At 40.1% G+C, this 21509-nt stretch overlaps 1 protein-coding gene across 1 annotated transcript; it reads right to left on the bottom strand.

The window, feature by feature from the left end:
* Positions 1 to 5749: 5749 nt before the first annotated feature.
* gcc1 (GRIP and coiled-coil domain containing 1) lies at positions 5750 to 21363 on the bottom strand. The gene is made up of 3 exons (XM_060842786.1): positions 21249 to 21363; positions 9410 to 10468; positions 5750 to 7349 (listed from the first exon to the last, which is right to left on the bottom strand). Exons 2-3 carry the CDS (start codon positions 10430 to 10432, stop codon positions 6036 to 6038), a joined length of 2337 nt encoding a protein of 778 aa, XP_060698769.1. The 5' UTR covers positions 10433 to 10468; positions 21249 to 21363; the 3' UTR covers positions 5750 to 6035.
* Positions 21364 to 21509: the final 146 nt, after the last annotated feature.

Raw genomic sequence — 21509 nt, 5'->3', positions numbered from 1 at the left:
CTACATGGTGAAATAACAATCTCATGGTAGCTGTTCTCATTCATGATTTTCCTGTGAATGTTCTTTTTTGAGAAGTTCCCACCTTGAATGAAGAGGAGAAACCACCTTTGGAGAGAATGAAAAGGTGAATCCTTAACTGGTAAATGGAAGATTGAGCATCCAGTTATCTGTAACCTTGTGTCGATTGCCAAGAGACGTTAAGAAAGCCAAAACAACTCCTCAACATCTTTGACCAGATCTATGCTTCTGATTTTTTGCTTGTTTCCCTTTCCCACCTAAAATAGTTGTTTTGTTTTTGTTTGTGTCTATTTACATGGCGTATGAGAATTTTAATTGACAATAATGGTTTGATTGGCTCCTGATCAGGTGACTGTCGTCATGTGGGTCTTGTGTAGCAGAGAAAGATGTAGCCTGAAAAGAGAAAGCATCAAACCTCTTTCTCTGCCTCACTCCTGAACGGAGGTACCAAAAATGCTCCAGTAATAGCTAGCTGGCTCCCACTTACCATTGTTTCAAAAATACTTTATTGAAAGGAAGATTTCTTTCAGAAATTCTCAAAGGGGCAAATTCTCAACCAATGAATCAAAGTTGGCAATGAAGCAACTATATTTCATCAGTAAATAACTTAAAAGCAGTCGAGAAAACCTGGAAGGAAAATTCATGAAATCCTGTGGTTTGGAGTGGTACTATGTTTCCATGATTTTTTTTCTACCTTCAATATCAATTTCTTGTTAGTATTTGTGTGTTAATGTGTATATTTGTGAAGGAGGATATTTCAGAAGGGATAAAGTTTTATAGTTGTAAGTAAGCAAATAATATGACTGTACTTTGCTGCCATTGGTTAAAAACAACCCATCTGCAGCAAATAGCTATTTTCTTGTTAAGTACAGTAACCTGACAAATGTTTTCTTCAGAGGTTGGATAGTTTGATTTTTTTTTATTATACTTGTGATGACTGGGAATTGGGGTTTGATTTCCAACGTAGTGCCCTAGTGAGTTGTCTGTTGGCGATTCATTGTTTGTTTCTAATGAATGGTAAGAAAAAAATTTAACAATCCATAGTTAATTTCTTAAGGGAATATAAAAGTGTGGTTCATATTCTTTATCTAATTGTCTAATTAGGATTAAAAGTTGGGAAATTGGTAGTTAATGAGGAGAAAGTGAGGACGACAGATGCTGAAGATCAGAGTCGAGTGTATGTCCCACCCTCCTCCCTGTTACTGCTCAGCCACTGGCCTACAAGCCTCATTCCTGAAGAAGGGCTTATGCCCAAAATGTCGATTCTCCTGCTTCTCGGATGCTGCCTGACCTGCTGTGCTTTCCCAGCAACACACTCTCAATAATTGGTAATTAAAACAGATATTTACATTTATGATGATTCTAAGAATAGTGCAGCTTGATTTCCAGCTCACTGCATTGTGATAGCTGAAATAAATCTTAATATTAAGATCTTCTATCTCACTGAAGTTTCAACCCCATGCAGATGGAATAACCTGCTCTGAAAATTTTGTTCACATTCTTACACCTGCCTAAGTGCATCAAAGATCAATTTACCTCCAATGTTAAGAGATCCACTTAACAGAAATCCTGACCAGGTCTTCTTCTTCATCAGAAATGAATCATTTCTTTATTGAGTCATATATTATCCTTTTTACCAAGTTTTTAAAAACGTAATTATTAGTTTTTGAGAGATTTGTTTTCAAATATAAATGAAAGTGCTACCTCAACCACCTTCAGATGTGCAGATTAATTCTAACTTTCAAAAGGAAATTGGATGCATACACAAGGGAATATTTGTTGAACTGAGAGAGTTGCAGATGTAAAATGGGCTTAAGTACTACCTTCTGGGGTGTATGATGCTATGAAATTGATTCCAGTATCTGAACTTTTATAGTAAAATAGAAACAGGAGTAGGCTGTAGTGATTGTAAAGAGGCCACCAATCTGGAGATCATAGAATATGAATTTTCTATTGGGATCGGTTATTCTGATTCAATCAGGTAAATAACTCAATGGGGCAGTACTATCGTCAAAGACTGTTCATTGTAAATAAAAGGGTGACTGGATGGAATAGTAGCCTCTGTAGAGTCTTTTCATAGGCTATTCATATGGAAGGATAGAGATGTCACAACCAGTCAACATTTAGTACCCAGCCAAAGTTGCTCTTGAGAAGGTGATAGTGAGCTCCTGCCTTTAACCACAGCAGCCCATTTGGTGTAGGTACAAGCACAATGCTATTTGGGAGGGAGTTCTATGATTTTGATCCAGTGACACTGAAGGAAAAGTGCTATATTTCCAAGAAAGAATGATGAACAGCTTGGAGGGGTACTTGTAAATGATGATATTCCCATGCATCTGCTCCCTTTGATCTTCTAGATGGAAGTGACTAAGAATGCGGAAAGTACTGTGTAAGGGGTCTTGTACATGGCACACACTGCTGCAATACAGTGTCAGTGTGAATGTTTGTGGATGTGGTGCCATGCAAGTGGATTTCTTGAACACTGTTGGAGCTGTATCTATGCAAGTGGCAAGTAATCCATCATATTCCTGACTTGCATCTTATATATGGTGGACATGTTCCAGAGAGTCAGGTGGTGAGTTACATCTATAAGGTTCCAAGCCTCTGCCATGCTCTTGAAGCCATAGTGCTTGTATGTAACTAGTTCAGTTCAATTTTGGGTCAACAGTAACCCCAAAGATGTTGATAGTGGGGAATTCAGTGATGGCAATGCCTTTAAATGTCAAGTGGTAATGGTTCGATTCTCTTTTGTTGGAGATAGTCATTGTCTGGCAATTATGTAATGTGATTGTAACTTAGACTTGTCAGTCCACACCTGGATACTGGCCAGATCTTGCTACAGTTGATCATAGTATGCTTCAGTATCCGACGAATCCAGAATGGTGCTAATTACTGTGCAATAATTAGTGAATTGACCCACTTCTGACCTTATGAGGCAACTGAAGATGGATGAGTTAAGGGTCTGTTGGTCTAAAAACCCAACTCTAGTAATCCTGTCCACCCATTCGCTTGCCATTTCGATACAACACCTTTCTCTTATGTTAGCATCTCTGTCCTGGGCTTGCTGCAATGTTCCAACAACACAAAAGCTTGAGGAACGCCAATGAATTTTTCATTTGGACACATTACAGTTTCGAGGTCTCCATTTTGAATTCAATAATTTCAGAAACTGACTCCATTCTGCCTGTTCTCTATTTTTCAGCTGTGAGGAGCTTGACATTCTTTAGATAAATAAAAGGTGATTTGACAGCTATTTCTGGGGAACAATTAACAATAGTTAATACTTAATAAGAAGCACATTAAAAAAGCTAGTAGAAATCAACAAGTGGGAGTCTCACACAAGAAAAATTAATACTTTGGGAGTACATTTTGAACTTAATTTTAAATAGATGCTGCAATTGAATAATTACGTACAATGGAATTCAAATGCATTCGTTACTAACAGAGTTAAAGGTCTACAATCCCATATGCAATATGACAAAACAATCATACAAAGCACTATCAATACATAAAAATCACAAAGGACAACACAATCAAAATTTATCCTCTGCCAATTCATATCAAAAAAATCTCCAAACCAATTTTGATTAGCTACCCTACACATCGGTTACATTTCAAAGGAATTCTTGTAATTGTCCAGGACCAGGAGAAATCACAATGTGTATGACTGTATAGAATAGCAATGAGAAAGGGGAAAATTCAAATCTACAAGGCAAAGGCAATGTGACTACTGACTGGATTTAAATGTGCCCATCGTGTTTTACAATGCCAAATGCAAATTACCTGTGACTGACAGAACATGGTGATCAATCACTGAACACTAATTCACAGATGTACAGCACAAAACAGACCCTTCCGTCCAACTGATCCACGGTGACCAGACATCCTAAACTAATCTAGTCCCATTGCCAGCAATTGGTCATATCCCAAGAAAACCCTTCCTATGTGTTTGCTCATCTAGATGCACCTTTAATGTTGTACTTGGACCAGCCTCCACCACCATCTCCTCTGGTAGTTCCTTCCATATTTGCACCACCCTCTGTGTGAAAATGTTGCCCCTTAGGTTCCTTTTAAATCTTTCCCCTCTCATCTTAAACCTAAACACTCTAGTTTTGGAACCCCTTACTCTGGGGGAAAAATCTTGACTATTCATTTTATCCATGTCCCTCATGATTTTAAAAACTGCTATAAAGGTAACCCCCCAATCCTCTGACGCTGCAGGGAAAATAGCCCCAGCCTATTCAGCGTCTCCCTATAGCTCAAATCCTCCAATTCTGGCAACATCCTTCTGAATATTTCCTAAACACTTCCAAGTTTCACAACATCCTTCTGATTTAAAAAAAAACAAAAGGACTGTGGATGCTATAAATCAGAAACAAAATGTAAATTCCTGGAGAAACTCAGCAGTTCTGGCAGCATCTGTGGAGCAAAACAGAATTAATGTTTCAGGTTGAGTGACCCTTCCTCAGATTTCAACGTATTTCCTATAGTAGGGAGACCAGAATTGGACACAGTATTCCAAAAGTGGAATGTCCTGTGCAGCCCTAATGTGACCTCCCACCCTCCTATATTCAACACACTGACCAATAAAGACAAGCAAACCAAACACATTCTTCACTACCCTATCTACCTGCAACTCCACTTTTCAAGAACTATGAACCTGCACTCCAAGGTCTCTTTGTTCAGCAACGCTCCCCAGAATCAAGTTTGGTACTAAGTTAGAAAGGCCATGTGTATAGTGGTTTCACTGCCGCTAATAATCTGGAAGAGTGGTGGGAAGAGTTTCAATGATAGTTTTCAAAAAGGAATTAGATAAATACTTGAAAAAGGAACAGTTGGATGTGTATGGGAAAACAAATGGGAAGTAGGATTCATTGATTCGCTGTTCAAAGGAGTCACCAAAGCACGATGGCCCAACAGTATCATGCACCCCAGCAAGTTTATAAGTTACATTTTTCCTTTGGTTGGGTAATCAAAAATCATCTGCAAAACCATTTAGTTTGGTGTAACATCCCAAGGCACTTCATTAATCAAACTGATCTTAGAAGACAGTGGAGACTTCATTGGAAATCTCAAATCTGTCACGTTCCCCTTTGCACAACTTCAAAGGCAATAGAAATTAAAGGAGAATGATAAAGAAACACGTGGAAATGAGATTTTAAAATAGATGGTCGAAATTCCAATACAAAGGATTGAAATCTAAAACACACAAACAACAGAAATTGTTGGAGAAATTCAGCAGAATCTCTGAAGGGTCATTACACTTGAAATATTACCTGTTTTTCTCTTTGCAGATACTGGCAGACCTGTTGAGTTTCTCCTACAATTTTTGTATGTGGGTGCATTCAGATCTCCAGTATCCGTATTTCCTTATTTTGCTAAATCTAAGTTGAGTGAGAGAAACATCGGTAATATATTAGCCTAGCAATGTTCTTTGCACAGAAAAACAGCTATATTTCATTGCACTGAAAAAAAGCGTTTGTGAAAAGCAAATTAATGCCTGCATTGAACAGCACAGGGCCAAAACTCTTTACAGCAAGTGAATCAGGAGTGAATGAAATGGGAAAAGAAAGGTATTAAACTAGCCCTTTCTTTAGCTTCTTGTATTGTCCCCATAATAAATACAACAGATTATTTTGTAAACAAGAATGCTATTTTACAAAGCAAAACTTCTTGGCAGTACAATTTGAAGGTCTTAGAGAAACTTTATTTTAAAAAGTTTAGTTTCTTTGAAGAGTTGTTTATGTTGTTAATCTTCTCCAAATTGGTATATAGAGATAACTAGTTGACATACTATTCCAATGTTACATTATGAAATAGAGCGCTGTTGCCAGATTAGGCAGATAGATGTGCATTAGAAGGATTTTATTTTTTGGCAATGGCAGTGACACTAAGCTACAGTACAGCTAGTGTTTACAGAAACAGATGCCCCACTATAAAACTATTAGTAAGAAATACCTGAAAAAGTCCATTTTCTATTAAATAACCAAATAATAATTACCATGGTCCAGAATAAATCATCTTTTGCCAGAACCCCACCAGCTGCTTGCCTGCTGTTTCATCACATTTTGCTTCTCCTGAGGACTAAAGTGCAACACTGTGAGAATAGCTGTTAATGTCTGCTGGCGCCCTAGGGTATCTGGCATGGTTAGGAACCTATATGTTACATTTTTTACATACTCTAGGTTTGCTCCTTCACGTTTCTTGTCCCTGAGATGTTTTTGTATCTCATCTTGAAGAACTTCTTCTACTTCTTTGTGTCGTTCCTTCTCCATCAGAAGGCTGTCCTCCAGTTCATGAACCACAGCTTCCATTTGGTGTTTCTGTTTTCTCAGTGTTGTCACCTCAAGCTCCTTTCGAGCTAGCTGTTCGGCATAGTGAAGAAAAGTGGTTTCATTGGATCCTGAAATATTGGCTGTCTGCTTTAGAATATCTTGACAGAAATCTTCTTGAAGGTGATCTGTATTCTCAGGACCTTCCCCATCAGACCAAAACCTGCTCTCAATGTAGGTTCTATGATTAGGGAGCCCACTAAGGCCTGAACGTAGAGTTTCAGTGTCTCTGTCTTTCTCAGCCAAAACTGCAAGAGCTCTGTCTCTGTGTTTGTGCATTTCTTCTTCCAGTTTAATAACTCTCTCGTGACATTGGCTCTCTAGCTTTTCTATTTCTTTCTTGTGAGTTGCTTGGAGTTGGCTAATGTCTAGATTCTTTGCTTCAATCTCAGCTTTGTGTTTCGTTTCCATTTCATCAAAAGCCAGTCGCTGGGTAATATACTTCTCCTTCAGCTCTGCCAGCTGTTCACGCAAACTCTCCAGCTCTTTGGTTGTACTGCCATCTTTGGCATTCTTGTTTTTGAGGACAACTTGAGCCCTCATCTTGTAGCGTTCAAACTCTTCCTTCAGCTGTTTCAACTCTTGTTGATAATAGAAAGCAGAGGCCTTCTCGCCATCTGATGTTTCAGGTGTTTCTGACATATCAACTTCACAAAGCTTCTCTACGTCCAAAGGCTCCTGTGACTTCTGGATTGCCAAGACTAGGAGTCGCTTCAGCTTTTCCATTTTGTCCCTTAAAATATTAACATCAAGATTTGACTCGTCTATTGTTAGATCTGAAGGGGCTCTGTTGGAAGCAGCAATAGCCAATGTCTTGTTTTCCATATCCAACTGAATTATACGTTCCTTCAATTTGTAAATTGTCATTTTGTCTTTCTGTTTATTCTTGTCGTAAGTGCCAAGGAGATCAGAAAGCTCAGAGACTCTGCTTTCCAAACTTGCGACACGTTCTTCCTCCACTTGAGACAAATGATGCAGCTGTTCCTGTGCCTGAGCAGCCTGAAGCAGAGTGAAAGAAAAATGAGTCAACCACAAAAGGATTCTAAAATTTGTAACGTTAAAAGGGATACAAGAAATTACTGTAAACTATTTTTCTGCAGAAGTATGATGTCAGACTGTACATTAACATTTACTGATATTTGTGCACAATTTTACATTGTCAGTGTGTGTAATTCTCACAGCCGAAGCAGTGCGTTATTGGTTGCCAAGAAAACCAAATTAAGGTGAATTTTGAACAATAAGCTTGGCAGCCTGGAGAGAGAAGACAAAAGTCAAAATTAGATGAGAAATAAATAATCTTTAAATAGCAGAGAACAAGTGCTCATCCCTGGGAGGATGAATTGTGATTAAGAAGCATTTGCAAAATGAGGACAAAAAGCACAAAGGAGATTATTGTAATGAGCAGCACAATGTATTGAGATAAATCTAAAAATATAAAGGAAAACAAATTCATCAATATTAGACAACTTCATTAACGGTTAAGTAAAACATCCCAAAGGACTGTTATCAAATGAGGTTTAATATCAAATTAAATCACATAATCAAAAGTTTAGTCAAGAATGTAGATTGTAAAGCACATCTTGAAGGAGAGAGATCAGTTTGGGGAGTGAATTCCATAATTTAGGACTAAGGCAGTCAACAATGGATTAGAAAGAAGAGGGTCCCAGAAGTCAACTGAATTTGTGCAGAGACTGTAGGCCTGGGATAGGGAAGGGGCAGGGATGGAGGGATTTGAAAACAAGGATGAGAACTGTAAATCAAAGCATTGTCAAATGGAAGCAATTAATGCAAGTACAGAGATGGGCAACAGAGGTTTGGATGAGCCTTACAGAGGGTGCATGGTGGGAGGCCTGCAGGAAAACTGTTACATTTGAAAAGAATCAAGTCTCAGTACACAAGCAAAGTTAATTACACTGAGAAAACGGCTGAGAGGATGACTATAATGTCGGTTTTGATGGTATCAAAGCAACAAGCTCAATCATTCGAGGTACATAGAAGATGACAAGTTTTATCTCTGACTCAGAAGGACAGGGTTGTATAAACTCCTGGAATTACTCCTCATGAGTGAACGTACCAACAACTTAACTTAAACTAATTGGAATTTGTCGTATGTGATAGATGTGCTACTCAAAGTTAGGTGCTTCACATTTCCTCAGAAATGAAGCAGTCCATGCCAGCATTCAGCAGGACCTGGAAACATTTTGACATGGGATGTTCAGTGACAAGGAACACTTGTACCACACATGCCAGGCAATGACCATCTTCAATACGAGAGAATCTAACCATCTTTTCATGACATTCAACATCCTAGAGACTCATCATTGACCAGCAATTCAACTGGATTAACCCTATAAATACTGTGACTACAAGGTCAGAGATGAGGCTGAGAATACTTGCATCAATGAGTGCAGTGTCAACACTCAAGAAATCTAACTCATTTCAGGTCAATATATTCCACTTAACTGGGATTCCATTCACTCCCTCACCATAGATGGACAGTAGCAGCAGTGTGTACTACCTACAACAAAAACTGCAGCAATCAGCTAAAGTGCCTGCAATTGTATCCTCTGAATCTGCAACCTCACTTAGAAAAAGATAGATTGTTGATGCAAGAGAGGAAAATGCGACAAATTTAGTTTGGGATACCCAGTCAGTGTGGATGAGTTGGACAAAAGGGACCGTTTCGGTGCTGTATGACTCTAAATTCTCCTCCAAGTCTTACACCACCCCAACAGAACACTTTGTATTCAAAATTTCTCAGGGGAATGAAGGATGAACAATAAATGCTGGTCTTGTCAATTACACTACAGCCCAGAGAAAAATAAATCTGAGATAAACACAACAGTCACAGGTACAATGTCATTCAAAATCCTGAGAGAGAATGATGCCATAAATTTCAGTAAAATTCTTTCAGCTATGCCCGTACTAGGAAAAAACATTCTCAAATTGTTCTGAAAACATTACAAATACTTTTAAAATATATGACATGGGAAGATGCAGTATTAGAATCAGGACAAAAAAGGTCCATATCCATTTGCTGCTATGAGTCCATACTCTACCTTTTTTATTTCCAGTTGAAGCTGTGCCTGATAACGAGCTTTTGTCTCAATTAGTTCTTCCTCCAATTCCTTGACACGTGGGTCTGGTCTTGTTTTCTCTTCTTCAGCAAGCCGTAACGCACACTTCACCTCATCTACTTCCCGACTCAGATGCTTCATTTGAGACTCACAGTCGTCCACCCTGTCTGCTGCATGGCTTTTTGTTGTCAACATATCCCTTGTGTCTTCTAATTTCAGTTCTACATCTTGACGTAAAGCTCTCTCTTCCTGCAACAACATTTGAAGTTCTTGGAGCATTGAGGCATGATCACTCTGTTCCCGACTTCGTTCATGCTGCTGGGTAATGATGCGAGCCTTGGCCTCTGCGAGCTGCTCCTGGACTTTATTAATCTCTGCTTCATAGTTGGCATTTTCTTCTTCAAACCTTTGGGTCAACGTTTCTAGCTCCTGCCTCATTTTCTTTTTGTCTGTTAAATAGGAGGCCTCCATGCGTGATTTCTCCTGTGTGACAGTTGCCAAAGAATTGGTCAGTGTTGCCAACTGGCTCTTCAACTGCATAATTTTATCCGTGTCACTGTGGCTTTGCTGCTCACCACTCCCAACACTGATGCCGCTTTCTGAACCATTAGCTTCTTCAGATTTTGGGGAGAAATTTCCTCCAGCCACATGTTCCGCTGACCCTTTGTGTTCCTCATTCAATTCTCCTTTGGTGCTAGCTGCTGCATCCATACTATTCATTGTCCCCACACTGTCCTCACTATGAACTGAGCTTTGGTCATCTCCTGGTTCACAGGCTGTACTTCCAGGACCTAAGTTCTGCAAATTTCTATCGACCTCTTGTGACACAGAGAGGACTTTCAAACTGGCCTCTAATGCCTCCTTTTCTTTGAGGAGGCTTTTATAAGCACGGACGACATCTCTGAGACGTGTCTGGTATTGGAACAGTTGCTTCTTCTGTGCCTCAATTGTATCCAAAAGTTCTTTCTTACTGGGGCCACCAAAGTTTACACCAAACTTCTCCATTTCTATTCAAAGAAGATCTCATAGCAAGGAGTTCATCTGCAACAAGGAGGAAAATAAATTCAATAAAATCAATTCCTGTACCATGCAATGTTTCAATATAGCAAAGTGAGCAGACGAAACTTGACAAACACTTTCCATCTCTGTGCAGGTCAAATGAATTGGCCATGCTAAATTGCCCATAGTGATAGATGCATTAGTCAGGGGTAAATGTAGGGAAAAGGAGTCTGGGTGGGTTACTCTTCGGAGGGTCGGTGTGGACTTGTTGGGCTGAAGGGCCTGTTTCCACGCTGTAGGGAAACTAATCTAATCTGAATTTGATTGGGGCTAATCTGACTTTTCTCAACTCCATTTTTCTGCTTTTTTTCCATAATCTTTGATCTCTTATATTTGAAAAATCTACGTCAGGCTTGAATATACTTAGTTATGCAACCTCAACAGTCCTCAGTGGAAAAGAATTCCCCTCTGAGAACACAAACAGGAGTAGTCCATTCAGTCCCTTGAGCCTGTCTTGCCATTAAATGAGATCATGGCTGATGTGTGACCAAATTCCATTGCTTTTGGCACATATCCCTAAATAATTTTGCCAGACAAAAAATTCTCTACCTCAGAGTTAAAACTAAATGCTGACCTAGCATCCATGGTCATTTTTGGAAGAGAGTTCCAAACATTTACTATTGTGTTTAGAAGTGCTTCCTAATATCTCTCCTCAACAGTCTGGCCCTAATTCTCAGATTATGTCCCCTAGCTCTAGAATCCCCAACCAGTAGAAATAGTTTATCTTTATGATTAGATTCCCTATAGCGTGGAAACAGGCCCTTCGGCCCAATAAGTCCACATCGACCCTCCGAAGAGTAACCCACCCAGATCCATTTCCCTCTGGCTAATGCACCAAACACTATGGGCAATTTAGCATGGCCAATTCACCTGATCTGCACATTTTTGAACCGGTGGGAGAAAACTGGAACACGTGGAGGAAACCCACACAGACACGGGGACAATTTGCAAACTCCACACAGTCGCCCTAGGCTGGAATTGAACCTGGGACCTTGGTGCTGTGAGGCAGCACTGTTAACCACTGAGCCACCATGCCACCTTACCGTCTTTTAATATCTTGAAGAATTCAATCAGATCATCTCGGAGAGAAACCAGGTATAATCTGTATCATCTCTCCTCATAACTTAATCCCTGAAGTCTAGGTATCATTCTTGTAAACCTATGCTGTACTAACTTCACCCAAGGAGCAGCACTTCGAAAGCTTGTTATTTTAAATAAACCTGTTGGACTATAACCTGGACCTTGTCCACGACAGTCCAGCACCGGCACCTCCACATTGTACCCACTCCAAGGTCAATATGTCTTTTCCAAGGCGGGGTGCCCAGATCAGATCACAGTACTCCATGGGTTTTCTTTTTTAAAATTGCATCCTTACACTCCACTCCTCTCAATAAGGCCAGCACTCCATTAGCTTTCTTGGTCATTTTCTGCACCTGTTCATAGCATTTTAAAGATCTATGCCCTAAACTCCCAATTTTCTTTGGACATCCACTATATTTAACCTTATACCATTGGGAAACTATCCCATCAGTCAAAAATGGATATCTTACATCGAACGCCATCTGCCATAGTTTGACCCATTCTCGTAGTCTATCAATGTCTCTTTGTAATTTTATGCTACCTTCTACACTGTCTGCAATGCTACCTACTTCAGTATTGTGAATGTTATGAAGATTACAGGATAGATGTGAACTCACTGGAGAGATCATAGAAGCAATTTGCAAGAACAGTTCCAGGGATGAGAAACTTCAGTTATAATGATAGATTAAAGAAATTGAGCCTGTTCTCCTTGCTGGCTAATCACTATTCAGATGATAATCTGCCTTTCTGATTTTGCTATCAAAGGAATTAAACTCACATTTATCCACATTATACTTCATCTGTCAGTATGGATAGATCTGAGAAATGTTAAGGGTAGAAAGACCCTAATGGCAGTTTTCTACAGACCCCCAAACAGTAGTCTGGCTGTAGGGTGTAAGTTGAAATTGGCCTGTCGCCAAGATATTACTACAGTTGTTATAGGGGATTTCAACATGCAGGTAAACTGGGAAAATCAGGATGGTACTGGACCCCAAGAAAGGGAGTTTATGGAGTGCCTCCGCGATGGATACTTTGAACAGCTTGTACTGGAGCCTACCAGGGAGAAGGCAAATCTGGATCTGGGTAGTGTAATAAACCAGATTTGATCAAGGGCCTTGAAGTAAAAGAGCCATTAGCAAGTATGATAAGTTTTAATCTGCAATTTGAGAGGGAGAGGGGAGAATCGGGAGTATCAGTATTGCAGTTGAACAAAGAAAACTATGGAGCTATGAGGGAGGAGCTGGCCAAAGTTCAATGGTTGAATACCCTAGCAGGGATGGCAGTGGAACAACAATGGCAGGTATTTCTGGATATAATGCAGAAGGTGTAGGATTAGTTCATTCCAAAGAGGAACAAAAATCCTAAGGGGAGGAGGGGTGGCCTTGGCTGATGACAGAAGTTAAGGACTGTTAAAATATAAAAGAGAAGTATAACATAGTAAAGATGAGCTGGAAGCCAGAGGACTGGGAAACTTTTAAAGAGCATCACAGTATAACTAAGACGACAATATGTGGCAAAAAAAATTAGATACAAAGGCAAACTGGCCAAAAATAAAGGAGGATAATAAAAGCTTTTTTAGGTATGTGAAAAGAAAAAAAAGTTAAACTAAAATTGGGCCCTTGAAGACATAAATGGGTTAATTTATTTTGGGGAACAAGGAAATGACAGAAGAGATGAATAAATATTTTGGATATGTCTTCACTGGGGAAAACATGCAATCGCCCAGATGTAATAATGGCTGAAGGACTTAGGGTAACGGATGAACTGAAGGAAATTTATATTAGGTAGGAAATGGTGGTGGATAGACTGTTCGGTCTGAAGGCTGATAAGTCCTTGATGGTCTGCATTCCAGGGTACTTAAGGAGGTGGTTCTAGAAATCATGGATGTATTGGTAATCATTTTCCAATGATCTATAGATTCAGGATCAGCTCCTGTGGGTTGGAGGGTGGCTAACGTTGTCCCAGTTTTCAAGAAAGGGAGAGAGTGACCAGGAAATTATAAACCGGTTAGCCTGACGTCAGTGGTGGGAAAGATGCTGGAGTCAATTATAAAAGCTGAAATTACGACTCATTTGGATAGCAGCAACAGGATAGGTCAGAGTCAGCATGGATTTATGAAGGAGAAATCGTGCTTGACTAACCTTCTGGAATGTTTTGAGGATGTAACTATGAAGATGGACAAGGGAGAGCCAGTGGATGTAGTGTACCTGAACTTTCAGAAAGCCTTTGATAAAATCCCACATAGGAGATTAATGAGCAAAATTAGAGCACATGGTATTGGGGGCAAAACACTGACTTGGATTGAAAATTGGCTGGCTGATAGGAAGCAAAAAGTAGTGATAAACGGGTCCCTTTCGGAATGGCAGGTGCTGACCAGTGGGGTACCACAAGGTTTGGTGCTGGGACTGCACCTGTTTACAATATACATTAATGATATAGATAAAGGTATTAAAAGTAATATTAGCAAATTTGCTGATGACAAAGCTGGGGGCAGGGTGAAATTTGAGGAGGATGTTATGAGAATACAGGGTGATTTTGACAGGGTAGGTGAGTGGACGGATGCATGGCAGATGCAGTTTAATGTGGATAACTGTGTGGCTATCCACTTTGGTGGCAAGAATAGGAAGGCAGATGTAAATGGAATCAAGTTAGGTAAAGGGAAAGTACAACGAGATCTAGGTGTCCTTGTACATCAGTCAATGAAAGCAAGCATGCAGGTACAGCAGGCAGTGAAGAAAGCTAATGGCATGCTAGCCTTCATAACAAGAGGAATTGAGTATAAAGAGCAAAGAGGTCCTTCTACAGCTGTACAGGGCCCTGGTGAGACCGCACCTGGAGTATTGTGTACAGTTTTGGTCTCCAAATTTGCGGAAGGACATTCTGGCAATTGAAGGGGTGCAGCATAGGTTCACAAGGTCAATGCCTGGAACGGTGGGATTATCATATGTTGAAAGATTGGAGCGACTGGGCATGTATACACTTGAGTTTAGAAGGATGAGAGTGAATCTGATTGAGCTGTACAAGATTTTTAAAGGATTGGACACTCTGGAGGCAGGAAGCATGTTTCCGCTGATGGGTGAGTTCAGAACCAGAGGACACGGTTTAAAAAATGGAGTAGGCCATTTAGAACAGAGTTGAGGAGAAACTTCTTCACCCAGAGAGTGGTAGGTGTGTGGAATGCTCTGCCTCAGAAGGCTGTGGAGGCCAAGTCTCTGGATACTTTCAAGAAAGAGTTGGATAGAGCTCTTAAGGATAGTAGAATCAAGGGTTATGGGGATAAGGCAGGAACAGGATACTGATTGTGGATGATCAAGCATGATCAAAATAAATGGTGGTTCTGGCTCAAAGGGCTGAATGGCCTACTCCTGCACCTATTGTCTATTGACATGGATTGCCTACAGACTCAACTTGTCCAAATCACACTGAAGCATGTCTTCATTCCCCACGACAGTTCATCATCTTTTCACCCAACTTTGTCTTGTCTGCACACTTAGAGATGTTGCATTTAGTTTCTACATACAATATCCTTAACTTTATTAATAGGGATATAAACTACAAGAGAAAGGAGGGGATGCTGAATTTGTGTAAGCCACTTGTTAGATTTTGGCTGGCATATCATGTAGCATGCCATGTGACAGGAGTGTGTCAATGCACTGCAGGGTGTCCAAAAGTTGCAGAGGGTTCAAGAATGGTTCCAGGGATCAGCAATTTCAGTAATGATGATGGACGGAAGAAGTTGAGACTGTACTCCATGGAGAGAAGAAGGTTAAAATAAGATTTAATATAGGTATTCACAACCATAAGCAGATAGGAAGACGTTGTTCCTGCTTGGAAAAGGAACAAAAACAAGAGGGTAGAGATTTAAAGTGATTTGTAAAAGAAGCAAAGGTAACATGAAAACATTTTTCCACTCTAAGTAGTTAGAATATGAAATATGCTGCCTGGTGGTGCGTGGTAGAGATAGATTCAACTGAGGTATTCAATAGGCCATTGGACAACTATTTGAATAACAATAATGTGCAACAATATTGGTAAAATTAGGTGATTACTTCAATGATGCTAACTTAATGAGCCAGTGCAGCTCATGGTCAATGGCTCCTCCTGCATTGGGACACTTCCATGACTGAGATGCCATGATATTTCAGCTATGTCCCAGCTAAACAGAGTTCTGCTTATCCATTGATGGGCGATAAAAATGGAACTTTTGGTTACTCAAATGCCTTTTCACATCTCGTCCAATTTTGATTTCTCAATTACTGATGTAAGAAAGAGATTCCTTCTAACATAGGAAAAGGAATATGCTAATTAGCCCCTCAAGCCTGTTCTATTAGTCAAGTTTATTGATCTGTGATCTAGCTCCATTATCCTACCTTTGCTTCATATCCTTTGATGTATTTCAGTTAACAAAAAAGTTTCAATCAAATTCAATATCAACAATCAACCTGACATCAACTGATGTTTGTAGAAAGTGGTTCCAAACTTTGAACCACTCTACATATAGGAGTTCTTTTCTTAGCCAGTTGCAAAATGGCTGACTCTAAATTTTGGGCTATGTTCCCAAGATAACAGCATAGTTTCTCTCCAAGTATATTGTTGAATATCTTGAAAACCAAAGTAAATTATCCCTTCAACTTAAACTGAAGGCAAGCATTTTAGATTATTTTCTGTACTTTTATCTGATGTTAATCATCATATTCCCTAAAGCTCTTTGGATTTCCACTATTTCTACCTACTCACCATTTTGAAAATACTGGGCCAATGCCTTTTAAGGTCCAAAGTAGACAAACTTGTCGTCTAAATTATTCCATTTGCTACAGTTTCTTAGCCTGTTTAATGCTTGTTTGCAATTGTTTACAATACAGTCTACCTTTGCGCTATTGCTAAACTGGATATGCTGGCCTGTTGTCTTTTATCGAAGTCATTAATACAGTTGATGTTACACCTCAACAGGGTAGTGCACTGAAAGTCAAATCCCCTATTCCCAGCATTGTCATGATAATTACAGATTTTTTATATTCAAAATTCCGCAGATTACCTGTCTTTTAATTCCAGGTTGACAGAGCATGGAGAGGTTTCTGTACATAAAGAATTTGAATTTATTTGAAGAAATAAATTCAGACTACAGATTAATAATTACAAACAGTCAACATACAGTTTCTGGTTAAAAACCCCTTATAAAACACCCTCTAGACAAACTGACAGAGAAAGACAAACATGAGTATCATGGCTGGAAGGAAAGGCAATTGAATGGTCGCCTCCTGTCCGGTATTGAAGGAGATGATCCTTTTGGTTTATCAAGTCCTACTGTTCCACAATCTTCCTTCTCCACATACTTACAGATGTTTATGGAAGGCATAGTGTAACTGGCTTGTACTTATAAAGCATCTCATTTAGTGATTAAAAGCCACAGCTTACAGAAACTGATGAGGGGAAATAAAATGGCTTTCTTGAGGCTTGAAGAGACCTCTTATAACTGCAAAGAAAAGTGCAGCTTTCTTTTCAGACGACTCCTTCCAAGGCATTCACACCCACAAAGTGCTCAGCTAACTGACAATCAGTCAATCACATAGTTGTTGACATGGGGCAGATCTTGATATTGATAAATGATTATCATTCAACAACCCAGATTGTTGCTGGCCAAACTTCATTTTGTACACACTCACTGGTTCTAGCTGACCGGCGACTAAACCTTCCCTCATTGCTTAAACAAACAGCAGTGTAACCAGCATTCTCAATGACTGTTGGTCAGCAGATTTGGAAAAAAGTGTAGTAAACCACTACACAACCTTCCATTTTAAAAATCACCTTTTCCTATTTCACTCCACAATCAACTACCTGGAAAAATAAAAAGGTATCTTTACTTTGGTCAAGTTTCAATCCCAATACAGATCCCAATGGGACAGCACAGATTTCCTAATAATCTACATACTCCTAAAACGGCACGGTGGCTCAGTGGTTAGTACTGCAGTCTCTTAGCGCCAGCGACCTGGGTTTGATTTCAGCCTCGGGCGACTGTTGTGTGGAGTTTGCACGTTGTCTGCATGAGTTTTCTCTCACAATCCAAAGATGTATACTTTAGCTGAAGTGGCCATGCTAAATTGCCCATAGTGTTCAGTGATGTCTAGGTTGGGGGTAAATGTAGAGTAATGGGGAATGGGTTTGGGTGGGATACTCTTCGGAGAGTCAGTGTGGATTTATAGGGCTGACAAGCCTGTTTCCACGCTGTAGGGATTCTATGATTTTTAAGAGGACTGTGAATAGGGACCAAAATGTGAGGCACTCATGCCAGTGCAGAGGATCCCAGAGGATTTAATGGAAGGAACAGCAAGGTTTTTGAACTAGTCATTTATTTTTGAATAGCGTCAACATTTTTCAGTTTTTTCATAGTTCACTATACACATTAATAAGTTGCTATTTGTTTCCGTGTTGCAATTCTGACTTTCTAACATAGCTGTTACTTGTTGATCCATGTGCTCAGGTGACAGGTGGTGGGTATGCCACATATTCTTCAATAAATAGATTACAGCACTGAGGAGTTAAGTTAATGGGAAGGCAATGACCTAATGGCAATATCACTGGACTAGTTAATCCAAGGGTCTTGGGTTGGAATTCCACCAAGGCAGATGGTGACCTTTACATTCAACACCATTCTGGAAATAAAGGTTGGTCCAATGGTGAACATATAATAGTTGTTGCCCTAGTTTAGATCTGACAATTTAAATCGGGCTGGCTCAGACCTCTATGGCCATATCCCATGAACAAATAAATAAGAAAAATCATAGGCTGATGTAATCCAGATGGTACAAAATTAGGCATCTGTTTCTGTTCCTATGAATTGTCTGATTTCAAAAACTGGAGCCTGGCCTTGATGTGGGAAAGTCTGCAGTGTATACTTTCTTAAGATATGTTTCATTAGTTTGTAGAGCAAGACACCATAAGTTTCTGCTATCATTCCATACTGTCAACAATGCTGCCTAACTTTGTATCATCAACAAATTTGCATATGACTTTCTATGCCATTAATCAAGAAATTCCTCCTTATTGCTGTTCTGAACATGTGAACCCCCCTCCCCAGTACTGAAGTAATGCTTCTGGTCCTATAATCTCCTACAAAAGGGTAAATGTGGAAATGATGTTCCCCATCAAGTCCTCTAAGAATCTTATATGTTGCAATAAGGTCCCTGGAGCATCGGAGGCTAAGAGGTGACTTTATAGAGAGTTATAAATCTATCACGGATAGGGAAAATAGACAAGGTCTTTCCCTGGGGTGACAGCGTACAGAATTAGCGGGCATAGGTTTAAGGTGAGAGGAGAAAAATTTAAGTACTTAAGGGGCAACTTTTTCATACAGAGAGTGGTGCATGTATGGAAATGAGCTGCCACAGGAAGTGGTGGAGGCTGGTACAATTACAACACTTAAAAGGCATCTGGAGGGGTATATGAATAGAGTGAAATGGACAAACTGCTGGCAAATGGGATTAGATTAGGTTAGGATATCTGGTCAGCATTGACGAATTGGACTGAAGGGTCTGTTTTCAAGCTTTACATCTCTAGGACTCTATCATTCATCGAAATTCCAATGAGTATAGGCCCAACCTCGCCTTTATAAAACATATACGGTATCAACCTAGTGAATCTTCCCTGGACTATCTGCAATGCCAGTACATCTTTCCTTCGGTAAAGGGTCCAAAACTTCATAATGTTCCCCCTGTGGTCTGACCAGTGAAGAGGTTTTACCGCATTCTCTCTGAAGTAGAGGGCAACCTTCTATTTGCCTTCACACTTACACTGAATTTGGATACTAGCTTTTATGATTCATGGATAAAGACTCCCAAATGTGTTTGTTGTGTAGTCCTTCTGCAGTCTTTTTTTATTTCAATAATACCCTGGTCATCTATTGTCCCTGTCAAAGGGTATATTGTCATTGTTTCCTTACATTATATGCCATCTGTCAAGTTTTTGCCCACTCACCTAACCTGTCTAAATCCCTCCAAAGACACTTTTCGTCATCATCTCCACTTGCTTTCTGACCTATTTTTCGGTCATCCGCAAATTTTCCTCATTTAAGTCAGAGAAAAGTACATCTGCACTGCTGGTGTAGTGGACAAAGAGAAAGATTGTCTCAGAGTACAAATGGGACCTTGATCAGATGGGTTGAGGAGTGGCAGATGGAGTTTAATTGAGATAAATGTAAGATGCTTTGCTTTAGTAGGGCAAATTAGGGCAGGACTTGTATACTTAATGTTAGGCTCCTGGGGAGTGTGGCCAAAGAAACCTTGGGGTGCAATAGTTCCTTGATGGTGGAATCACAGGTACACAGAATAGTGAAGAAGGCCATTAGTACATATGCCTTTGTTAGTCAGTGTATTGAGTAAAAGAGTTGGGATGTGCTAGTCTGGAATACTGCATTCAGTTTTGGTCTCCCTGCTACAGGAAAAATGTTGTTAAACTTGAAAAGGTGCAGAAAAGATTTACAAGGATGTCGCTGGGATTGGGAGCTTTGAGCTATAGGGAGAGGCTGAATAGGCTGGGACTATCTTCCCTGGAGTACAGAAGGTGAGGGATGACTTTACAGACGTTTACAAAATCATGAAGGATAGGGTGAATAGTCAAAGTTCTTGTTCCCCAGGATAAGGGATTCAAAAACCTGAGGATATAGATTTAAGGTGAGAGGGGAAAAGATCTAAAACTGATCTAAGGGGTAACATTTTCGTGCAGATAGAATGAGCTGCCAAAGGCAGAGGAGGTTGATATAAATACAACATTTAAAAGAAATCTGGATGGGTACATGAGTAGGAAGGAATTAAGAGGGATATGGGCCAAATGCTGGTAAATGGGACTAGATTAATTTAGAATATTTGGTCAGCAGTTGGACCAAAGGATCTCTTTCCATACTGTACATCTCTATGACTATTTACAAACAGAAGAAAGAGCCTAATGTGAATTTGGCCTTTGGTAGAGTCAGAGTAAGCCAGCCACCTGTACAATTCCGTGAAGTTTAGTTCAATCTCTGCAGAATTCATAAGTGGAAACCAGATGCATTTACATCTGGATTTTTCAAAAAGCATTTGACAAAGTGATTATTATACAAGATTACGTGTATAATACTCATTCAGATGGACGTTTAGTTAACAGACAAAAATTCCTGGGAACTTACTGTTTGCGACTTACTGGTGCTTCCTACATTGTCATAATGCACTTTAATTTTTGTAAAACGCTTTGGAATGTTATGAAATGCACTGTATAACAAAATACAATAAGTTCAAAAGATTAGTCACTTATTTGCAGCGCCTTGTATGAATTGAGAATTTGTCAAAATGTTGAGGACAATGCAGCACTTCCCGAGGTGTATTTATTGTTGTAGGGAACAGTTTCCGTTTAACAAAATCCCCAAAACAATAACTCGTCAAGTTCAGATTACTTGTTTAATACGGCCCTAAGGAGTGATGTTGTTTGAAGGATATTGTTTAGCACTGGCTCGGGGAAAACAGCGGCGTTTGTCTGAAACGCCCCCGAGACCCTTCACAGCGTCTGGCGGGGGGCCTCCGTCAAACATCAAGCCTCACGCGGGGAGAGCAGCGGACCCAGTGTCAACCAACACCCTCCGGCCTCACACCGCACTCCAAAACCCACCCTCACCCAACTATAACGTCTTCATGTCAGCCATAAAGCGATTTCTCACCCAGACCCGCCTCCTCTCCAGGCTGACTGTCGCCTTCAATCCGACACCAAGCCGCTGAGGCCGGAGAACCTTTGCTGACGTCTCCAATGGAACAGGAAAGACGCCATCTTGGGAAGGTCACAGTGCTCAGGGTGAAGGGGCAGCTGGGCGACGTCACACACCATGGAAGCCGCGGATTGGTCGAACGGCCAGAAGGGGATGCCGGGGTGACATCGCTCCGTGCGTTTGACGTCATTCCTTCCTCGTTGGCCGGAAGTTGTT

Source organism: Hemiscyllium ocellatum, chromosome 23 (assembly GCF_020745735.1).
Source record: "Hemiscyllium ocellatum isolate sHemOce1 chromosome 23, sHemOce1.pat.X.cur, whole genome shotgun sequence".
NCBI classification, from domain to species: Eukaryota; Metazoa; Chordata; class Chondrichthyes; order Orectolobiformes; family Hemiscylliidae; genus Hemiscyllium; species Hemiscyllium ocellatum.
Note: the sequence above shows the minus strand (reverse complement) of the source record. Positions and strands in the feature narration are given on the sequence as shown.

Excerpts from the sequence above, each read along its gene's own strand:
- gcc1 (XM_060842786.1), bottom strand. The coding sequence starts at position 10,432 with ATGGAGAAGTTTGGTGTAAACTTTGGTGGCCCCAGTAAGAAAGAACTT. Across the intron at positions 7,350-9,409 it reads TTCAACTGGAAATAAAAAAG|GCTGCTCAGGCACAGGAACA; the intron begins GTAGAGTATGGA and ends ACTCTGCTTCAG.